The sequence below is a fragment of the Populus alba genome, chromosome 3 (assembly GCF_005239225.2).
Source record: "Populus alba chromosome 3, ASM523922v2, whole genome shotgun sequence".
Lineage (NCBI taxonomy): Eukaryota > Viridiplantae > Streptophyta > Magnoliopsida > Malpighiales > Salicaceae > Populus > Populus alba.
Window position 1 is genome coordinate 17,478,615 of NC_133286.1, and position 21,475 is coordinate 17,500,089.

Genomic DNA, 21,475 nt, shown 5'->3' on the forward strand with positions numbered 1-21,475 from the left:
GTTTAAAACTTACAGAAACCCACATCACCTTGTACTTAATTTTTATCAAATAGAATGGAGATGGTAAGATTCGAACTCGTGACTACTTGATCAACAAGACTTTGATACCATGTTAAAGAATCATTTCAATCTAAAAGCTTAAGCTATTAGATGAGATCTCAAAATATAATTTATATTATTTTCTAACACTATGCACCAACAAAAATCCTTCCACTTTACAAAAATAGTCCATTATATCTTCAAAACCAGTAGTCACGAGGAAGATAAAGCAAGTGCTAAAGCACATTTTCACCACAATTAAACTTCATCCGTCTAAAATTCCATTTACTCCACATATTCTAAAGCACATTGTTCTCTATTTAACAAAATAAGTAGAGAAATTAAAAGGAAGACGGAGAGAAACTCACCATGAGGTTTTGGACTAATGGCTCTTGCAACAATGCACCTACACAGTTTTCATGTGCAGTTATTATTTTGTTTTGCGAATCACAGAAGTCAGCTTCCTGCTGTTTGATCCCAAGCTCCTTTTTATGCAGCATCTGAAGCATGGAATCATTTTCAGGCTCGATCTCCTTAATTTCCTCACCAATAGCACGTAACGAATGCTGAATCGTCTTTGTTTTCTGTCCAATCAAAGACATTATCATGAAAGCAAGGAGAGAGAAAAAAAGGAGAAAAAATGAGGTGCTTTTGCTCCTCAATCAAGAGCTTTGATTAATATGAACATTTGTTGTTTACCTTTGCACATTTCGTACACTCTCTGTTTTTTCTCTTTTTCACTTTCTGATCTGGAAAACCATTTGAGTAAGAAACAGAGAAGAAGAACAAAGACACACAAATAATAATAACAGTAACAATAATAATAGATAGATGCATGAGGAACTTGAATAAAGAGAGTATCAAGACAATAGATGAGGAACTTGAATACCATAGACTTCAATAGCTACCATCAAAAAGCCACAGAGAAACAAAACTAATCTCAAAGCATAAAAGAGAGACGGGATTGAATCCCTTGAAAATTAACTAGAATATTAACAAAAATAAATAAATAACTAGCGTAAGACATTAAGCATAATAATGCAATTATCCACCTCTCAACCAATAGGCTTTTAGGTGGACTAATACCAACCTCCCCCCATCAAGGAGAAGGCTGGGGGTTCCAATCCCTTCAAGGGATCCAACCTCTATTTGCCCATAAAGAAGGAGGCCAAGTTAATTCTTCAATCTTACAATAGTGATCAGCTTAATCCATGTTGTAATTGTACAGACCCAACATCCTTTTTTTGTCAGCCAACTACTAACTTGTATTTCTATGGAAAGGGAAAGAAGAATTGAGTGATGTTTTATTACGTTAATCGTATTTCCATATTTGATCAATCGCCAAGTTTTATCTTCACATCAAACTCTTCAATTGTAATGAAAATTTAGGACCTTCTCCCGGAAAAAAAAAAGAAGAAGAAGAAGAAGAAGAAGAAGAATCTATTTATGACAAACCCTTCGATCCCTTTGCACTAAAAATATCACTTTGCTACGAAGAGACAGGCAAGAACTAGGGCATAAAGTTGGGAATAATCTCAATAAACCAGACTTAGTTTGAAATTGCAGGCGGAAGTTGAGCTTGAAATATCTCAGATCTGGACTGAACAAGAAACAACATATACCAACCGGTAAAAAAAAAAAAGAAAAAAATGGAGAAAATAAGCAACAGTATTAATCTTCAATATACTTACCATTAGCATCCTTCGAGGTCGCAGACAAAGTTGTACGGTCCATCGACGCTCAGTTGATGAAGAAACAAGGAGATTTGTAGCAGTAAAGAACAAGTATAGTGAAAGAAATATCATTTTCGAGAATCTGAAAATTATATAAAAGTAATGATGTCGGCAAACCGCGCGGAACGTTCGTTAACCTGCGCGATTGCTAGAGAGCGAAAGGAGCCAGATAGATACTTCTCTAGTCAAGTTTCCCTCTTTGGCCTTTACCGTTTGAGCACGACCATTGTTTCAGTTTTTGACTGATCAAAGTAAGCCACTCCTCATCGTTAAGTGGATAATTTGTACGGAGAAAGATAATTCTATTTATAGGTCGAAATTGCACTTTCCAAAAATATATGATGATACAGGATTTTCTGGAGAAAATATGTGTTTTTTTATTTGTAAAAAAAATTATGGTTTTTTTATTCTTTTTATTTAGTTTATAATTTTTATTTTTTTAATTAATTTAGGCCGAGAACTAGTATGAATTAGATTAGTTTAGTTTATATTTTAACATATAATTTGAAAAGAAAATATTTAATAATAAAACTTCAAACTAAAATTTTTATATATAGATATATTCAACAAAATTATATATTGCTTTTACTTGTTGTTTTTTTGTTGTTGTATCAAAACTCAATAATTTATGGTATTTTATGTTTGATTTTGTAATTTAAATGTGTTATAATTGAAAAAAATGATAGGGAATTTAATGATTATTAGTTATATTTTATTGATTTTATTGTTAAGTTGAAATTTTAAAAAAATATATTTTTTTTATGGAATTAATAATAATTAAAAGGTATTAATTGAGGTTTGATAGGTATAGGTTTGAATCGAATAGAATAGATAATGGATAATTGAGTTTTTTTTTTCTAAATAGAATTTTATTGTCGTGAAGCCATCCAAATTCGAGTCTGGTATATTTTTATCAATCTCGCTCGAGACTCTCTCTCTTAGCTTTTAGCTATTGCTGGACTCTATCTGCTTTTATTGGTCCACGTTGCAACTCTAGTCAATTAATCAGACCAGGCGTTGATAAAATGATAGCGTCGCGTCACTTCGTTGATAATTATTATAGGCTTATAGCACGCTTGAATGGACATGGTAACATGGCTGCGAAGTGATGGTCTTTTGCCCTTTAGGGTATTTACCTGATAAAGCCAAGACCCACCATAGATTCTGGTTGACAAAAAAATCTCTCCCAGACGACTTCTTCTTTTTCTTTTTCTATTGAGAATATTTATTTTCGTGTTTTTTATGAAAAAATCTAGAATTTTTTATTTTAAATTATTTTTTTATATTATAAAAAAATATAGAAGTTTTTTAGTTTTTTATTTTAAATCTAGAATTTTAACTCAATAGACGGGGTTAAATCGAATTAATTCCAGGTTGTTTTTATTTTAATATCAAGCTCGTTTCAACAAGTTTAATAGTTATGATTCATACCACTCCTACTCCTAACTTATTTATTGCTTTATTAATTTATTTGAATCCTTAAATTATATTTTTATTCAGTTGGATTTCTAATCTTTTAAAAGATCCTCAATAAAAGTACTTTCGTCTAAAATCATGGTAATTGTTTTAAAAAAAAACTTCAAGTTATCGTAAAAAATTATTGTTTTATTGCTTGAGGTAGGTGATTTCAATGTGAAACATTTATAAATTTAATGGGGGATCTAACAGAAGAGTAAAATTTGATCTGGGAATCGAATTCAGAAGTGGTTTCTAAATTAGTGATTAATCTGCTGTTAATCCCAATGATTTTTTTACTCAATATAATCCACATATTTGGCGTGTGTCTTATATAGTTTAGTGCAAGATAGGTGTCTCATGTTATGTCTAGGATAACTCAATTTTTTTTCTTGTATAAAATGAATGTTACGGTGACGTAAAATTTTTTTAAATATATAAAAATAAATATGAGATTCAGGTTATTGATTTAATTGAGCTTGATAAATCATTATAATTTTAATAATATAAAAATAAAACTAATTAAAAAAGTGAAAAAAAAAAGAAGATTTGAGTTAACATAGGTTATCTCGTTGACCCTATAATCATAAATATAAGATTGAGATAACTCTACAAAAAGAAAAGTGAAAAAAAAAAAATTAATTTCTAATAAATCAAATGTTAGAATGATAAAACTAAAAAATATCAAATTTAATAAAGACCCTTAAAAAAGACTGAAGTCAATTTATGTGAATATTCAAAACTCGTGACCCTGATCATGAGCCCAAGACTAACCCCACATAAGGCAAATTCTAAATAATAACTAAATAAAATTCTCAATCATAAAATAATAAGGGATGAAATTGAGGGGGGGGGGCAACAAAAACAAAATAAATAGTAATAAAAAGAAAGGGGACATTTGACATAAAATAAATCAAAATCAAATGTTGAGAGATTGAATTAAAATTAAAAAATTCAATGAGAAAAATTATAAAATAAATAAATAAATTATAATTTTAAAAAATAAGAACTAAACTTGATATAAAAATTAAAAAAAATCAAATTATGAGGGATAAATCGAAGAAAAAAAATAATTTACAAAAGATATATAAAAAAATAAAGACCAAATTTAATTAAAAAAAATAAAAAAATTAAACCACCAGGGATGACATCAAAAATAAAATCCAATTAGAAATAATCAATGTTAATAAAACAATTTCAATTAATAGAATAATGAATGAATCAAAAGAAAAAAGAAGTTGAAGGGCAGGTATAATATTTTACATGAAGGAAAAGAAAGAAAGAAAAAATTAAAAGTAAATTGACATCAAACTAGAGTACCCAACTACCATACACATGTTGCCCAGGAAAGGAGAGGACGTTGAGACGAATCAAAATGATGTGGTATTGTAACACCCCCCATTCCGGGATAAAATGACAATCTCATGTCAGTCAAAAAACATAATAATTTTTTATTTTTTTTTTACATATAAGTTCATGGCCTTCGTATTAAAATCTACCAAAATTTGATGGAGTTCCCCCATATATCGGAAGGTCCCAGGTTATTGACATGAATTTATTTTCACTTCTAATAGCTAACATCTCATAACTCAATTCTCGACCCAATCATCCTGGGTTTTTAATTTCCACACTTATACCCCACTTATCAACCACAATATTTACGATATGCATTATATAACAAAATATCATTATGGATAGATAAAAATAAATAAGGATAATCACATAGGCATGAAGTATGATTATATGGATTACATGGTTAAATTCATTCAATCAAGTTTAAACATTAATTATATAAATTAAGTTATACAAACATTTTCATATTTACAAAATACAAGGGTATACTCCTTAGAAACTAGATTACCAGAAGGGAACATAAGCTAGGATCTAATCCTGTCGTGCATGTGATGATCCTGAAACAAAATACATATTATTGAAAGGTGAATATTACAATAAATATGACAACACGAACATCTAACAATATTAACAAGGTAACATGTATTTATAGTTCATTTGCTTCTCCCTTCTAGTTTTTTTTTTTTTTTGAATCCCTTCCTTATCCAACTATTATTAATTGTTCCCTCTGTCATTTTCAACCTTCATTCTAGACTTTATGAGATCGAACATGATCATTTTTGCTTATCACATTACCTATACCAATTTCACCGGTACCATCATCATCACTCCATATGAGTCATTCCAAGGTGATCCCCTTATCCGGGATCCTACCATACACCAAATGTATGCCAACTGATACATGGTGATCCCCTTACCCGGAATCCTAACATACACTAAATGTATGCTAGTCTATACATGGTGATCCCTTTACCCGGGATCCTAACATACACTAAATGTATGCTAGTCCAATTATGGCAATCCCCTTACCCGGAATCCTTACATACACTAAATGTATCCTAGCCGATACATGGTGATCCCCTTACCTGGGATCCTAACATACACTAAATGTATGCTAGTTTACGCCTCAAATCGTACTTCTCATATTTCCTTTGTCAGTGATAATTTCATCATTTGGCAATTCACACAACTTTTCACCTTGAATACCCATACATTCAGAAATTCACATTTCACATTGGTAATATAAATAAATCATGGAAATTAACTAGGAAGTATAGGTGTGATTCACCTATCTACAATAGAAGCTCTACTCGTACTCCCATGCTGCTGTTGTTGCTGTTGCCCCACCACGTCAAAGTTTCGATCCCACTTTTTTTCTTTTTAATGGCAGTCGCCCCTCCCCTCTTCTCTTCTTGTTAATCCATTTCCCACCAGTGTTTATTTTACTTACAACCCTTAATCTTGGATGGGTTTTTTTTTTTTTGAAATTTTGGTGTTTCTATCTTGATTTGTAAAAATGAACATAAAAATCCCTTTTTTCTTTCTTTACGTTATCTGCCGATCTGTTTTTGGTGACAAGAGGAGTACTTATGCTCTATAATTATTCTTATTTGCATTTAGGCCCCATCTTCTTTAAGTGTATTTGTTTTGCCCCCACTTCTTTCTAGTTTAGTTTATTTTCTTTAATTTAATCAAGCCTTGATTTTTATTTTTATTTTTTTATCGGGATTTATAGGTATAATCACGATTAAAATGAAGGCGGCGGAGCGGTTGACTCGTGCGAGACACGCGTCGACAACTTTCTCTCTCTCTCTTTCTCATTTGTACAAAAACAAAAATGCCCCTAATACTAAACAATAATAACAAAAAAAACCATTATGAAATTACAACCAAACCCTTGAAACCAAGGCTAAAAAATCTAAATGTCAAGGGTAATGGAGTAATCACACTATTTATTGATTTGTGAAAAAACAAAGATGTCCCTAAGACTAAACAACAATAAAAAAAACTATTATGAAATTACAATCAAATTAACCCCTGAAGTAAGGCTAACAAATCTTAATGGTAAGGGTAATAGAATAATTCAACTATTAATTAAAAAACATGGAATTTACTATAAAACTCATGGACCAAAGGTTATTATTGTTAACTTTTTTAAAGCAATATAATAATTGTACTTGTATAAAAAATACAAAGATATTCTTGCCCCTGAACAAGTAAAGAATGAAAATTATAGACATGTAAAGACTATTTTACCCCTCAAGCAACGCTTATAAAAAAAAAAAATGAAGAGTAAAATGATAATTTATAATTTAAAACACATTTTAATATTTTAATATGAATTGAACTACAGTAAAACATTCACATAGTTTGGCTTTTTAGCTGATGGTTTTCTGGAAGGCTTTTTTTACCGCGTTGAAACGGCTTCGGCAGCCCAAGGCTTCGGTCAATATTCCCATCACTTACAACCATGCAGCCCACGACTCTATGTTCTACTTTTCTCTTAAAAGAATGACCAAGAGCGCGCGTCATGAACTACGTTAGTAAATAAATAAAGAACCGAAGAGAAGAAAAGGATAAACTCGCTATGACGTTGCAAATAATTAACTGTTATTTTTTTTTGGTAAAGTTCAAATTCGTAATTTGTTCATTATCAAATAAAAAAAGAAATTCTTAATTTCTTCTCATCACAAACAAAAAATCAATTTGTTTCTTGTAATAATTCCAATCACCGAAGCCTCATGTACTGTTTTTCTAAATGTTAATTTTTAGCCTCTTCATTTTTATTTTTATCTTCACATTTTCCTCCATGAAAGTTGATTGTAGGAATGCATGTGAACTAGCTAATATTATATACTAACACTTTATTAATTATTAACTTTTTAATTATGAATTAGTTTCTTTAACGCCTTCCATTTGGGTACATGAAGTTGGAGAAAGGTCCCGTGTAAGCCCTTGTACCTTTTTATTGCAAATTCTTTTGAGCTTGGGGATAGCACTTCACAACTTACATAGTATATAGAACAACATTTTTTTTGTTTTTTTGATAATCGGGATAGTATGTATTAATATAAAGACGAGAGTCATTGTGATAATTGCGATAATAAAACTCGAAAAATATTTCAGTACAAAGTAAACAAACAATAATGCAAATATCATTAAACAGTAGCATTAATATCGTTCTCATGGTTTGTACATATCACAACTACAACTCAAAAGAAACATAGGGATAGCACTTTATTAAACATGGTCTGGCATACAACTCAGTGTTCTTCTTGTTTCTCCTCGGAAGGATTGCTTTTGCTCAAGTTCCGTTTTCCCATCAAATCCCTAAAACAAAATATTGAAACAAATTAAGAGACCGTCAGTGAACCCTATCGTATGCATAAAACCACTAAGAAAAGAAAATTAACGTGCAGATAACTGCAGCGCCTGGAAGTCTTCTAATTTCTCTGTTTCTAATACGATATATTCCTCATCTCCTACATAATAGAACTTTATATTGCAGACCAGGAAAACAATTAAACACAAGACACAAAGATTTGGAGGATGACTAATTACCGTAAGGTTTGGGTGAGCAAGGCGTCTTTGGCATAATCATTCTCTGCTCTTGCTTTGACGATTTGAAACATTAGATCAAGCCTAAGTTGATTTTCAGAGCTCTGCTTGGAGATTACGTTAGTTTCCTCTCTCAGTTTGGCAGCCTCTTCGCTTATTTCTTGAAATCTTTTCCTGATTTCCTTCTGTCCCTCTCTTATGCGTTTTTGTCCCTCGCTGATCTCAACCATGTCAGCTCTTATCGTTTTGACGCTCCTGCTTAATTTCCTGTCATTATTTCCTCGTTTCTGTTTCAAGTAATCTTTAGATTGTTAGAGATTAAAAACAAAAAAGAAAAAGAAAATGACAGTCACGATTTGATACAATCTAATTCTAACACACACAAGTCCAAAAACAATAAAATGAAGAAGGGCATGCACTTCTAAGCTATACCTGCGGAAGTTTTCTTCGGGCTGCTCCTAGAGAAGTCCTCTCGCCAACTAATTTTGTATAAATGCAGCTCTTCATGATCAACCTACATATGCATGAGAGTTTTGCTACGGTGATGATGATAACTTCGCGCGCTAAGTATCTATTTTGCTACGTATTTATTTATATAGATCGCAAATAAATAAACCTGTGAAGGAAACGGAGGTCGGTTCGTGGATATCATCGAAAGCAAGTTGCCCACTCTTTTCCTCTGGGCCCCTCTCTCTATAAGTTGGCATTAAAAAAAGAAGACAATAGTATTGTGTCTTATCTTTGATCGTGCGATACCACGCGAAGGATGCTGCTCGATCTCAAGCTTTCGCACGATGATGGCCTTGTTACGAGCGAAACCGAACTTTGTTTTGACATCTGTGCTTGTGACGCAGTTAAGTCTGAATTAGTTGGGAACCATATAATTTAAGGATTTCGAAAATGCAAGTCATCTGTATCCGTTCTTCTCGGAAGCATTGTAATATATCCGCCAGTTAGATTTGCAAATATTAGGAGCTAACCCATGCATCCTCTTAAACATCGATCCCACCTGAGACAGAGGAGAGAGAGAAGTTGATATTCGAAAGGACAAGTTTTCATAAAAAAGAGAGAGAGAGGCGCCAGCCATTCGCAGCAATTAGACTTTTTTTGACTTGCAACCCCTCGAAACTGCCGTGACGCCGTCCCCCACCTCCTCTCTTTATATACTATTAATAATAATAATAAAAGACGCATTGATGCCAATTTTTTTACAATCGGATTTGAGCGGTTCCTGAGACTTCATTCTTCTAATGGGAACATGACGTTTTCCAAACTACCTGACATCGCACGATGTCGCTCTATGGCAGCAAGTCAAATAAATAAATCGAGAGAACACTTGAAAAAAAAAACACTGCGCTCACGCGCAACATCATACTGCCAGAAATCGTTCGACTAGGCCTGATTCCTCGCACGAATCAAAATTAGGTCGCGCGATTTTTCACGTTTATGAAATTAAATAGAACTAATTAATAATTTTGTTTAAAGATTGCCGCAAGGCATGGCTGATTCGTATATTACGTGCACGACGACCCACTTCTTCAATTTCTTCCACGCATTTGTTAAGCTTCGTCACCACGACGATGTTACAAGAAGATGAGAGAATGTTTTCGTATGGTGGTAATTTTTGTTGTTATAGTTAGAAAAAAAAAATGTTTTATAAAAAATATTTTAGGTTAAGATTAGTTTGATATTTATATATATTTAATTAAAATTAAAATTAAATTAAAAAAAATTTAATACGTTTAGTTAAAGATATTTTTTTTATTATTATTAAGAATAAAAAAATAGGTTAAGAATATTTTTCAGATTAAAGTTATAATATATATATATATATATATATATATATATTAATGGTTTTTAATATAAATATTATAAATTTAACTACTGCTATTATATTATGAAATAAATAATATTTTATAAAAAAATATATTTTATTATTTTATTAAACTATATACAATTACATCATATATGAAATCATTCTGACAAGTATTACAGTTTTTATGGTTTTCTAAGCGTGCAACAACATCAAATAAAATATCATTAGGAATAAAATTGAAATTGCAATCAAATTCTGCAAATGCTACGTCATTATATGATCTCCTTCTAATTTATGCAGTGTCATTGAATAATATTAAAAACTAATTTTTTCAATAAAACATAATTAAAAATATAAAAAAATAATTGAATTTGTTTTACTAGATTAGACCTGGTCTAATACATTTAGGTTTCACTAGCCATGAACAGTTGATATGTTCTCCACTATTTACTTTTGCAAAAGTAAAAAGTGATGAGTGAATTAATTCACTCTTCATTGTTCGCTTTGTAAGAGTAAATAGTGGACAATGAAACTCTCCATAAGGAAAAGTAGCTTGAAGCTACTTTCGATAAACATGCGTTTTGAACGTAAATTATACTGGGTTCTATAAATAGTAAATTATGTTTAGCAATTAAGCAAATAATTTTTTTTGTGGTCTGCTTGAAACGTAGAAGCTGCCACAAAAACAAATATAAAAATCACAAAACACAACACAAACTTATACCAAAACTAGTTAAGTACTAAATTTGTTCTATGAAGGTTACTAATTTAAGTTTTATAAATTTCAGGGTCATTGACAGCTTACATGGTCGTTAACTTCAAGGCTCATGAGATTAGTCGAGGTCTAGCAAGCTAACCCAAACACCCACGTTAAAAAAAAAAAAAAACACTAACCATGAACTTAGTTATTTATTAGGGGTGAGCAAAAAAACTAAAAAGCTGATTAAACCGAGAAAACCAGAAAAAATAAACCGAAAAAACTGAACCACGAAAAAAACCGACTGGTTCGGTTTTGTTTTTATAAGTTTGAAACCAAAAAAACCAAATCGAAACTAAAAAAACCAGAAAAAAAGAGCCAAACCAGGAAACCGAGCTAAACAGGAAAAATTGAGCCAAACCAGTTTGAACAGGTTTCAGTTTTTTAAAAAATTTTGGTTTGGTTGTTTTTTTTTATAAACACCAAAACCGAACTGAAAATGATCATTTTTATTATTTATTATTGGTGTGTTTGAGAGTATGGTTGTGGTTGCTTTTTAAAGTATTTTTTTACTTAAAAATACATCAAAATAATATTTTTTTTATCTTTAAAAAATTATTTTTGATATCACCTCATCAAAATAATTTAAAAATACAAAAAAAATATTAATTTTAAATAAAAAAATTGAAAATATTTGAAAAAATGGATTGGAACACGTTCCCAACTAGATATTCTATCCCGTTAACGTACATTATCTTCAACAACATTAGCTTTAATATTTTTGTTATCGCTGCAATTTCGACCACGGATATTTTAACCGAACGTTGCTCTCCGGATCTATCACTTGCTACAAGCGTATCTTCTCAATCCCCATCAGAGTTGCCTTTCAAGCTAGCGTTTTTTCTTATTATCTATGAAAAACAAGAAAATCTTAACTTTTCTAAAACGATAATTTCTACTAAATATAAAAGTTTTTTCTAAGGTTATAACATACAAGAGACAATAGAAGGCCTAATCCTCACCATTAATTTTGATAATAATAAAATTACACTCATCAATTTATCGTTATATCTTCTCTCCTATATATAAAGTGCTCGTTCATGCACGAGAATTCCAGCTTTCCCACGTCCTTTTTAGCCATCACCCCCCCAAAACTCTATTGAACAAATCAACTTGAATTAATCGTCTTCATGCTCCACCAAAGACGTCTTCATGCTCCACCAAACACGTCTTCATGCTCCAACGTCTTGCTCCACCAAACACGTCTTCCCATCCAAGACGATTTTTTTCCTCGACATTCGAAAAATTTCGCTGACCACGTATTTGAAAAAAAAAAAACCCTGCTATTTTCATAACCTCTTGTGTGTTAAAACTTAAAACTATTGAATCTCTTTGATCTTCCATGCAGAGCTTATTTATTGACTTGATCATGCATTAGAATTCCAGCCTTTTTTTTCTTTACTTTCGAAATTAAACTTTATTTAACCACATTTAGAAAAGAAAAAAAAACTGCTCTTAATTTAACCTCTTATATGTTAAAACCATTGAGCCGACGAAACTTTTTGATATGGAATTATTGTATTTGAAAACAAGGAGATTTTATATCAACCGTAAATAATAAACTTGAGTTTTATTACTAGTTTGCTAAGATCATATAAACTAATACAAAGAATGATCACAGCATAATGGAAAAGAACACCACACGTATAGGCTACAGCTATCCCCATGTTTACGGGAAAATAAAAGAAATAAAGTTTCACTTAGAGAAATGACTAGCTTAATCTCAAGTATAACCAGTTCTCACGAGACACTTTAAATAAATACTCTGTTAGTAAAAGTAATGGAAGATCAAATATATAGCATAGCTCCATTAATGCATGCTTGGTCAGATCACGTCAAAAGGAGAGTAAATTAATCCCTATGTTCTTGGATCTAAAAACAAGTCATACTCGACGATATTAATATCTGAAACAATAAAAATTTAATTTGATCTTAAATCTCTCCCTCACTCTCTCTCTCTCTCGATGCTAGCTTTAAGCATATATCTTTTTTCCAATAGCTTCGAAGATTTTTCTTTATTCCAATATCCGACCATCCATATTTTAGGATTTGTTTGACATGTAAAAGCAATTTTTAGATTTTTAGCTGAATATGTCTTTTCTTTTCTTTCTCAAAAATTCTTATCGTGATTCTTAAGAATTATAACATAGAAGACCATGCATGGTAATCCGTTAATTACTTAAACATGCAAACATATATGATGATACCTTTAAAATCTGGCTTTAAAATCAAATTACAGCTTCAATATAGGATACCATCGGTAGGGCCCCTAGAAAGCCTTTAAGCTATTATTGATGGCGAATACTCTTTATAGCATGGGTGTATTACATTAAAAAAAAAAAAAAAAAAAAAAGAGTTCGTCATTTATCTTGGCCTTGCTTCTGTTCACAAACCCTGGTTTTGCCCATGTCCTGCTTTGCCATTAGCTCCCTGAAACATAACATGTAAACAAAAGATAGCGTTAGCAAATCATATTGATCTCTGAAGATTCCATTAACATGCATATATCTGCAGTTCCATGTCTTCTACTGCTATATACACTATTCAAGTTGGTCGTGACGACCGGTAATCAAATTAAAGTGAAGGTACAAATTAAGATGTGGATAGGATCACAAACCGCAAGGCTTGTGTGAGAAAGGCATCCTTGGCAGAATCATTCTCTGCTCTTGCTCTGAGGATTTGAAACATAAGATCAATCCTGAGTTGATTTGCAGCGCTCTGCTTGGTGATTAGATCAGTTTCCTCTTTTAGTTTGGCAGCCTCTTTATTTATCTCCTGAAATTGTTCCCTCACTTCCTTTTGCCCCTCCCGTATGCGCTTTTGCCCCTCACTAATCTCAACCATATCAGCCCTTATCTTTTTTATGCTTCTTCTTATTTGTTTCTCACTTTTTTTCCTTTTCTGCTTGGATTGTTAACAAATTATATACGTTAGGATTTCAATAAAGAAAAAAGAAAAAGTATGGACGACTGATAATGTATATATGAACAAGGAACTGATGAGAAGGGAGCCAAGAAAACAATTAACAACGATCAAAGGAATCATGACCAAAGTATACATATGAGGTGGCAGCATGGTTTATATATATGCATACCAGACTCTTCCTTTGAGTTGTTCCGAGAGAGGGCCTTTCCGCTACATGTTTTGCATCCATGTTGTTCCTCGTCTTAGTAATTTTGCTAGGAAACACGATGCTTGTTTTTTCTGTCGTTTTTGTCTTGGCAATTCTTCCATTTATAGGGAGGAAATTTCCTTCGTGCAAGAATAGTCAGTAAGACGTCTTCTTAAGGCATAAAATCGCACGACATCGTGGAGAAAGCGGTTCGATACTCGACCTTTTCGCGCGATTGCTTTACATGAATCGATGAGCAACTTCCTTTTAAAATCTGTATAATTTTATTCCTGGCTGCCGCAAGTGCTGCAGTCGTTATTATATTTTAAAGTATTTTTTATTTAAAAATATATTAAATTATTAAATTATTAAATAAAAGATGTTAAAAATTTATTAAATTATTCCATGATACCTCAGATAAAATATTAGAAATGTTATATATATACAGACACATACAGTATTGGAGGGTCTTCTAGACACTGCGAGAAGTTCTTTAGTTTTTTACGTTTATTAAGAAAATAAAAATCTTCGGAGTAATAAATAGAATGTTATTTTAGATATTTTATATTTTTTTTAATAATATTTTTTATTTTAAAAATCACATTTAAAGTGTAGTAGCGGTTGTTTTTTAAATAATAAAATATATATTAATAATATATTTTTATTTTTTTTAAAATTATTTTAACATTAACAAGTTAAAACGATCCAAAACATACATATTGTATTAAATTTTAATAAAAAAAAAACAAAATTTAAATTTTATGAAAACATAATTTCAACCGCGCTCTCAAATAATTCCTTAAAAATATATCAAAATAATATTTTTTTATTTTTCATATTAATATATCAAAACTATAAAAAAAACACTTAAAATTATCATTTAATACTTTAAAAATAAAATAAAAAATATCACAACATCAAACCATCATTAATAATTTCTTCTTTTTTTTATCACTTTTTTCAAGCTAGATGTCACTCATGGTTCAACCCTGTAAAAACACCGATTCACGCAACACTCATCTCTAGATCGGATCCAAGGTGTCCACGTAACCCCACAAGCAAAACCTCAAAAAGAAGGCTAGCTATGATAGAGAACCGACAAAAACATGTTGACACCATGTGCTTTCCACTTGAGAGTCAAATCTAACTATTCATCACCGATCACGGAGATAGAAAGTATATATATTATCATCATCTTCGACAACGCACTACCCATGAAACCTAGAATTTCGACAGCTTTTGCAGAAAACACGTTTTAAATCTAAATTTATGTCTCCATTTAACATCGATCACTTATCTCTCGTGTGGACATATTCACATGGGTTCATGATTATATATGAACCCAGGGCAAATTGGCTCTATTTTTATTTTTATTTTATCGTTGTACCGGATATATCTCTCTCTACATTCATCTTCTTTAAACTCTGCAAAATAAATGAAGACTTGAAGGTTGTAGAAGGCTATTTGGGTCAGACGGGGATGAAAATGGCAAAGCTAATCAATCCGCCATACACGTGGGCTAGGCATGAAACTCATTGTTTTGACAGGTTAGGCGGAAAAAAGAAATGAAAAACTCGATCTATTACTGAGACAAGAACAAGGGCGCCGGCGACCGTGAGATCGACCGCCCTCGGCGCTCTCTCGGCTTAGCTAAAATATTCTATTTCTTCCCCGTGATCCTCTAGAAGCCAACTAAGAAAAACATGAAGAATCAAGATGAGCGGTGCGAGCTAATTAAATTTGCTAGTAGCAGAAGGTAATCTATCTTAACCATAGATCATACCTCAGATTGATGAGCTTGGATTTGAGAAGGGACACAGAAATCTCGAAGAGGACTTCCTCTCAAATGGGCCTCTGGTTTCAAACATCTCAAGCAAACAAAATATAAATAAATAAATAAATAAATAAAATCGAGTGAAAGCTCCCCACCTTTGTACGGTAGATTAATTCAAGGCTTTTAATTTTTTTGTTTTATAAACGAGGAAGGCGGTGGGAATTGTTTGTCGTCTTTGTGATGCTAGTTTTTGTCGTCTTTGTTTTTTAAAATTGAAAAAGCTTCCTGCGATGGTTAGGTATTGGTTTAAAGTATTTTTTATTTAAAAATATATTAAAATAAAATATTTTATATTTTAAAAATTATTTTTAAAATTACTGTCATTCAAAATTCAACATAACTCTGATTTTCTTTATTTAAAAAGAGAAAAATTACAAGAGAGTGTTTTTGATACAATGCATTTATAAACATAAAAATTCAGCATAATAAAATTATATAAAAACATAAAATAATGTGGTTGAAACATGTCGTGATATGGTCAAATTTTAAATTTTTTATTTTAATTGGTCAACCAATTAGACCGACCTGAAATTATATTTATAAAGTTTTTAATTTTATGAGATAAAATTATTTTTTTAATCTATAAATAAAAAAAAATAGATTTTAATTAAAATTTTAAAAGGTTATTATTCATATAATAGTAGGTGATTCTGATAAATTAGGTGTGGATTTATAATAATTAAAAAAATTCCGCCTTAAATAAATTATGTAGAAAACTTAACAAATATATTTATAAACAGTAAAATAAATATATACCTGATCCAGTCATACCAAAGTAAAATATTAACACTAAAATATTATAAATTTTGTATTTGATGGTTAGATTACACTTAAATGTTTAGAAGAGGTCATTTTTTCTATAATAGTCATTGCTTCAGTTACGGTTCCATTTTCCTCAGCTTGAGTGATTTGCTTCGGATACAATCACCAGTTCTTTAATTTATTGCATTGCCGATCTTTTAATTTATTCGGCTGTGACGTCTCCCACAAGGCTCATGTGGTCTGCATCGCGAAAATACGACCAGTAACCTACAGACATCGCGCGATCGCCCAGCGAATCGCACGAATTTGCCTATTCCCTTCAAAAAAGGCTGTCCTCGCTCCGAAAATATCGTGTGTTTGGTATTGAATTTAAAAAATATTTTAAAAAAATATTAATTTTTTTAAACTTTTTTTTAAAATTATTTTAATATGATAATATTAAAAATATTTTTTAAAAAATAAAAAAAATATTATTTTAATATATTTATAATAAAAAATATTTTATAAAATAATCGCTATTATACTTTTAAATATAGAACTCACACAATCAGCACTACTGCTTAGCTTCCAACCCACCCAAACATTTTTCTTTCGTAACGTTCAAATTATTGTAAAATCAGTTTTTATGCACGTTGTATACGAAAAAAATCCTTGAAAAACCTTTTCAGCTTACGGCTTGTTTCGAAAACGATTGAGATTTTTATTTATTTTTTTTGTTAGAAATTATATTAAATAATATATTTTTTAAAAAATTATTTTTAATATTAACATATTAAAATAATTCAAAAATATTAAAAATAAAATTAATTTAAAAGTTAAAAAATATCAAAATTTTTAAAAACACAATTAAACCATAACCCTGAATAAAACTTTAAAAGTTGCACAATATTTACATGATACCTTCAAGTTTAAAAAAACTGTTCATGTATAATTTGCGTGTCATAACCAAATGTTTGCAATTATACTAATTTGAATATTTTTGTAGCGACCATAATATTTAAAAAGAAAAACTCTATTGTTTTGGTACATTTACTTCTATTCTTAGAAGTTTTTGATGTTGGGATAATAGTTATTTTTTAAAATGTTTTAAATTTTGAAATATATTAAAATAATATTTTTTTATTTTTATTTTTTTTACATGACACATTAAAACTATTTAAAAATATAAAAAAATTAATTTAAATTTTTTTAAAGTTTTTGATGTGGGTACATCAAAACCATGCTGGAAGAATCCTCAACATGAAATTATGAAGGCGGGCGTTGGATATTAGCTCTTCTACTCACGAGTACGCTCTAATCAGGTGGAGTGTGTGTCGGCCAAATAGGAGCACTTGTGGAGTCATGGAAAGTAGAAACAGACTCCACAAGTGCTCCTATTTGGCCGACACACACCCCAACGGTTTATGGGCTGTCTTGCTTACACCTCTATCACGATGCTTGCCGTTTTCTTGGTCTTGCATGTTTTGTTTTTTGGGCAAACTCTTTGGCAACCTACTTTCTTTCTTCATGATCAGCCTTTTTTTTTTTTTGCCTCTTGGATTAGTTTTCAAGGTGTGTGAGTATAAAGCTAAAACAAAAGGAAGAAACACATTATTGGTAGAGACATATTTTACTATTCACCATGATAATATAAATAAAGAGTTAACTTTAATTGACTTTAGTTATGAGTTGATAGGGTTAATTTTGATTGATATGAGTTAATATATATATAAAAATAGTTATTATTGTATTTTTAAAACTCGACTTGAAATTCAATTCAAGACAAGATCCGAGTTACAGGTAAGGAGAGTTAACTTGGGTTGATCTAATTTAAAAAAAAAAAAAAAGCAACCTCATTTTGATCATTTTTTTTTTTAAATTAACGAGTTTTTAACTTGCGTTTTATCTCGGTTTGGGTCAACTTGAATTTTTAGTTGGTTCAGGTCAGATTAATTCTTTCTCTTTTTTTCTAGACTAAGATCGGTTTGGATCCTAAGTCGACCCATCAGGCAAGTCTACGTTGACTCATCAGGTCAGTCCAAGTTTTATAACCAAAATTATTATATATTATTAATTTTAATATTCAATATAAACTAGAGTGAAAAAAAAAATCTAATCATTATTTTTAAAATATGTAAGTGTGATAGTAATACATATTAAAAGTAAAATAATTTTTTTTATATTTTATTCATCACAATCAAATATAATATAAAAAAAATTATTTTATCTTGTAAACTATTACTACATATAATAATGTCTTCATACCATGCCCATTTATCTTTTTAAAATGATTTCTTGAAATTCCATCTATCAATCTAGTCCATGCGCCAATCAATTAGATGTCCCGTGTTAGCGATATTGGACATTAATATATCTCACACTTTTATTAAATTCTGCAAGTTTAGGGATTATTGTCAACATAAATTTTATTGCTTTACGTCAAAGTTGTTGCAATGTTTTGTGAGAAATTATTGTATGATAAGGAGGTGGTGACAATATTATAACTACCAACCTAGCTTGCTACCGGTAGTTTTTCGTTGTGCTATACTTTTTTATTTAAGATATTACATGATTTTGAAGGTTGAAATGTTTGTTTGAAATTATAGAAATTTTTTGCTTTTTAAATTGTAAATAAAATTAAATTTAAATTTTTTTTATATTTGTTTTTTATAATTTTGATGTGTTCATATAAAAAAATTATAAAAAAAAATTATAAAAAAACTTTAATTTAATATATTTTCAATTAAAAATTATTTTAAAAAAAAATTATATATTATATTACCGATTACACACTAACTTGATGGCATTTGGTCCGGTGATACTTTCAAATTTGGTTATCCTATTGCTTTTGCTATCATAGCTTAATTTTAATTTGTTTAGCTATTTTTTTTTTAATTTGAAATATTGTCAAAATTCTTAGATAAGAGTTTACATGCCTCCGCACCATTGCATATCAGATCAAAAGTTTTTTTGAATGTAACAAAAGAATACCAAGATTGTAAAAAATATTTAATATTGTTATTAAACTCAACTCAATATATCAACATTAAAATCTCATGATTTAATTCTTTATTTATGTTGTTACCCAATTTCGGACCCCCACGTGCTGGAGAGGGTATATACCTCTCTTGAACAGAGTATAGGAGTTTAGCTCATGCTCGCTAAAATTTTTTTGACGTACACCTTTAATAGAAAAGCGTGGAGTTTTCTAAGAATTTTAAAAGGGGCCGGTTACCTGATATTGAAATCGTTTCTTAGAAAAGCGTGGAGTTTTCTAAGAATTTTCAGATGGGCCAGTCACTCGTTTTTGAGACCGTTCTTAGAAAAGCGTGGAGTTTTCTAAGAATTTTAAAAGGGGCCGGTTACCTGATATTGAAACTGTTTCTTAGAAAAGCGTGGAGTTTTCTAAGAATTTTAAGATGGGCCGGTCACCCTATTTTGAGACCATTTTTAGAAAAGCGTGGAGTTTTCTAAGATTTTTTTAAGAGGGGCCGATGACCTGATATTGAAACTGTTTCTTAGAAAAGCGTGGAGTTTTCTAAGAATTTTAAGATGGGCCGGTCACTCGTTTTTAGACCATTTCTTAGAAAAGCGTGGAGTTTTCTAAGAATTTTAAAAGGGGCTGGTTACCTGATATTGAAACCGTTTCTTAGAAAAGCGTGGAGTTTTTTACGAATTTTAAGATAGGCCGGTCACCCAATATTGAGACCATTTTTTTTAGAAAAGCACGGAGTTTTCTAAGAATTTTAAGATGGGTAGATCACCCATTATTGAGATCATTTCTTAGCAAAAGCATGGAGTGTTTTTCTAGAAATTTTAAGATAGGCAGATCACCTCATAGGGAGAACATTGTTTAAGAAAAGCACTGAGTTTTAGCTTGATCAGGCAATTTATCTTTTCAAAACTTACTACGCAAAGCACTTGACAAGTTTTGCTTCGTAAGCATTGTAAAGAGGGGGCATCTGTTGTTACCCAATTTCGGACCCCCACGTGCTGGAGAGGGTATATACCTCTCTTGAACAGAGTATAGGAGTTTAGCTCATGTTCGCTAAAAACATTTTGACGTACACCTTTAATAGGTCCTAGGGATCATTGTTCTTAGTTCAAACTCTCAGTCATATCAGGATTCTCGGCATTCGTCGGTTTTTGAGTTAGACCTGGAGATCCACATTACTGTCAGTTCCTGTTCTGTAAAAAGATTTTATCTGACTTCGACTCCTTCATCAAAGTTGTAGTCCTAGATGCATAGAATAATTTGAGCTTTTGAATCACTTGATTCCGATATCAGAGGCTCAAGATGTTCCCGTTTGAATATCTAACGTGAAGGTAGAGAATTCTGCCGTGGGAAGGATATTGACCCAAGTATGCACTAAAAAAAAAAAAACTCTATTGTTGGCCTAGTTTTTGTGATTTTTGTTCTTAGTTCATACTCTCAGTCATATCAGGATTCTTGGTATTCGTCAGTTTTGAGTTTAGACCTGGAGATCCCTTTTGACCAACCACATTACTGCTAGATTCTGTTATGTAAAAAGATTTTATCTGACTTCGACTCCTTCATCAAAGTTGTAGTCCTAGATGCATAGAATAATTTTGGGTTTTGAATCACTTGATTCCGATATCAGACGCTCAAGATGTTCCCGTTTGAATATCTAGCGTGAAGGTAGAGAATTCTGCCGCGAGAAGGATATTGACCCGAGTCTGCACTAACAAAACTCTATTTTTGGCCTAGTTTTTGTGATTTTTGTTCTTAGTTCAAACTCTCAGTCATATCAGGATTCTCGGCATTCGTCAGTTTTTGAGTTAGACCTGGAGATCCCTTTTGACCAACCACATTACTGTCAGTTCCTGTTCTGTAAAAAGATTTTATCTGACTTCGACTCCTTCATCAAAGTTGTAGTCCTAGATGCATAGAATAATTTTGGGTTTTGAATCACTTGATTCCGATATCAGAAGCTCAAGATATTCCCATTTGAATATCTAACGTGAAGGCAGAAAATTCTGCCGCGGGAAGGATAGAGCCCAAGTTCGCGGGGCTGATTCGAAGGATTTTTTTGGACCAAGGACTGAATCAAAAATT

At 31.1% G+C, this 21,475-nt stretch overlaps 1 protein-coding gene and 1 long non-coding RNA gene across 3 annotated transcripts; both read right to left on the reverse strand.

Annotated features, from left to right (window-relative positions):
* Positions 1–738: 738 nt before the first annotated feature.
* On the reverse strand, positions 739–2,046 carry LOC118049128 (uncharacterized). The gene is made up of 3 exons (XR_004687615.2): positions 1,731–2,046; positions 1,495–1,639; positions 739–788 (listed from the first exon to the last, which is right to left on the reverse strand). It is a non-coding gene; the product is annotated as an uncharacterized lncRNA (long non-coding RNA).
* Positions 2,047–12,915: 10,869 nt separating this feature from the next.
* Positions 12,916–13,940, reverse strand: LOC118049130 (uncharacterized). 2 transcript variants are annotated; one of them, XM_035059026.2, is made up of 3 exons: positions 13,806–13,940; positions 13,329–13,615; positions 12,916–13,141 (listed from the first exon to the last, which is right to left on the reverse strand). In XM_035059026.2, exons 1-3 carry the CDS (start codon positions 13,863–13,865, stop codon positions 13,072–13,074), a joined length of 417 nt encoding a protein of 138 aa, XP_034914917.1. In that variant the 5' UTR covers positions 13,866–13,940; the 3' UTR covers positions 12,916–13,071. The 2 variants fall into 2 exon arrangements, with proteins under 2 accessions (XP_034914917.1, XP_034914918.1); XM_035059027.2 differs by having other exon boundaries at positions 13,329–13,612; positions 13,806–13,935.
* Positions 13,941–21,475: the final 7,535 nt, after the last annotated feature.

Excerpts from the sequence above, each read along its gene's own strand:
- LOC118049130 (XM_035059026.2), bottom strand. The coding sequence starts at position 13,865 with ATGGATGCAAAACATGTAGCGGAAAGGCCCTCTCTCGGAACAACTCAA. Across the intron at positions 13,616-13,805 it reads CAACTCAAAGGAAGAGTCTG|CAGAAAAGGAAAAAAAGTGA; the intron begins GTATGCATATAT and ends TAACAATCCAAG. Across the intron at positions 13,142-13,328 it reads TTTCTCACACAAGCCTTGCG|GGAGCTAATGGCAAAGCAGG; the intron begins GTTTGTGATCCT and ends GTTATGTTTCAG.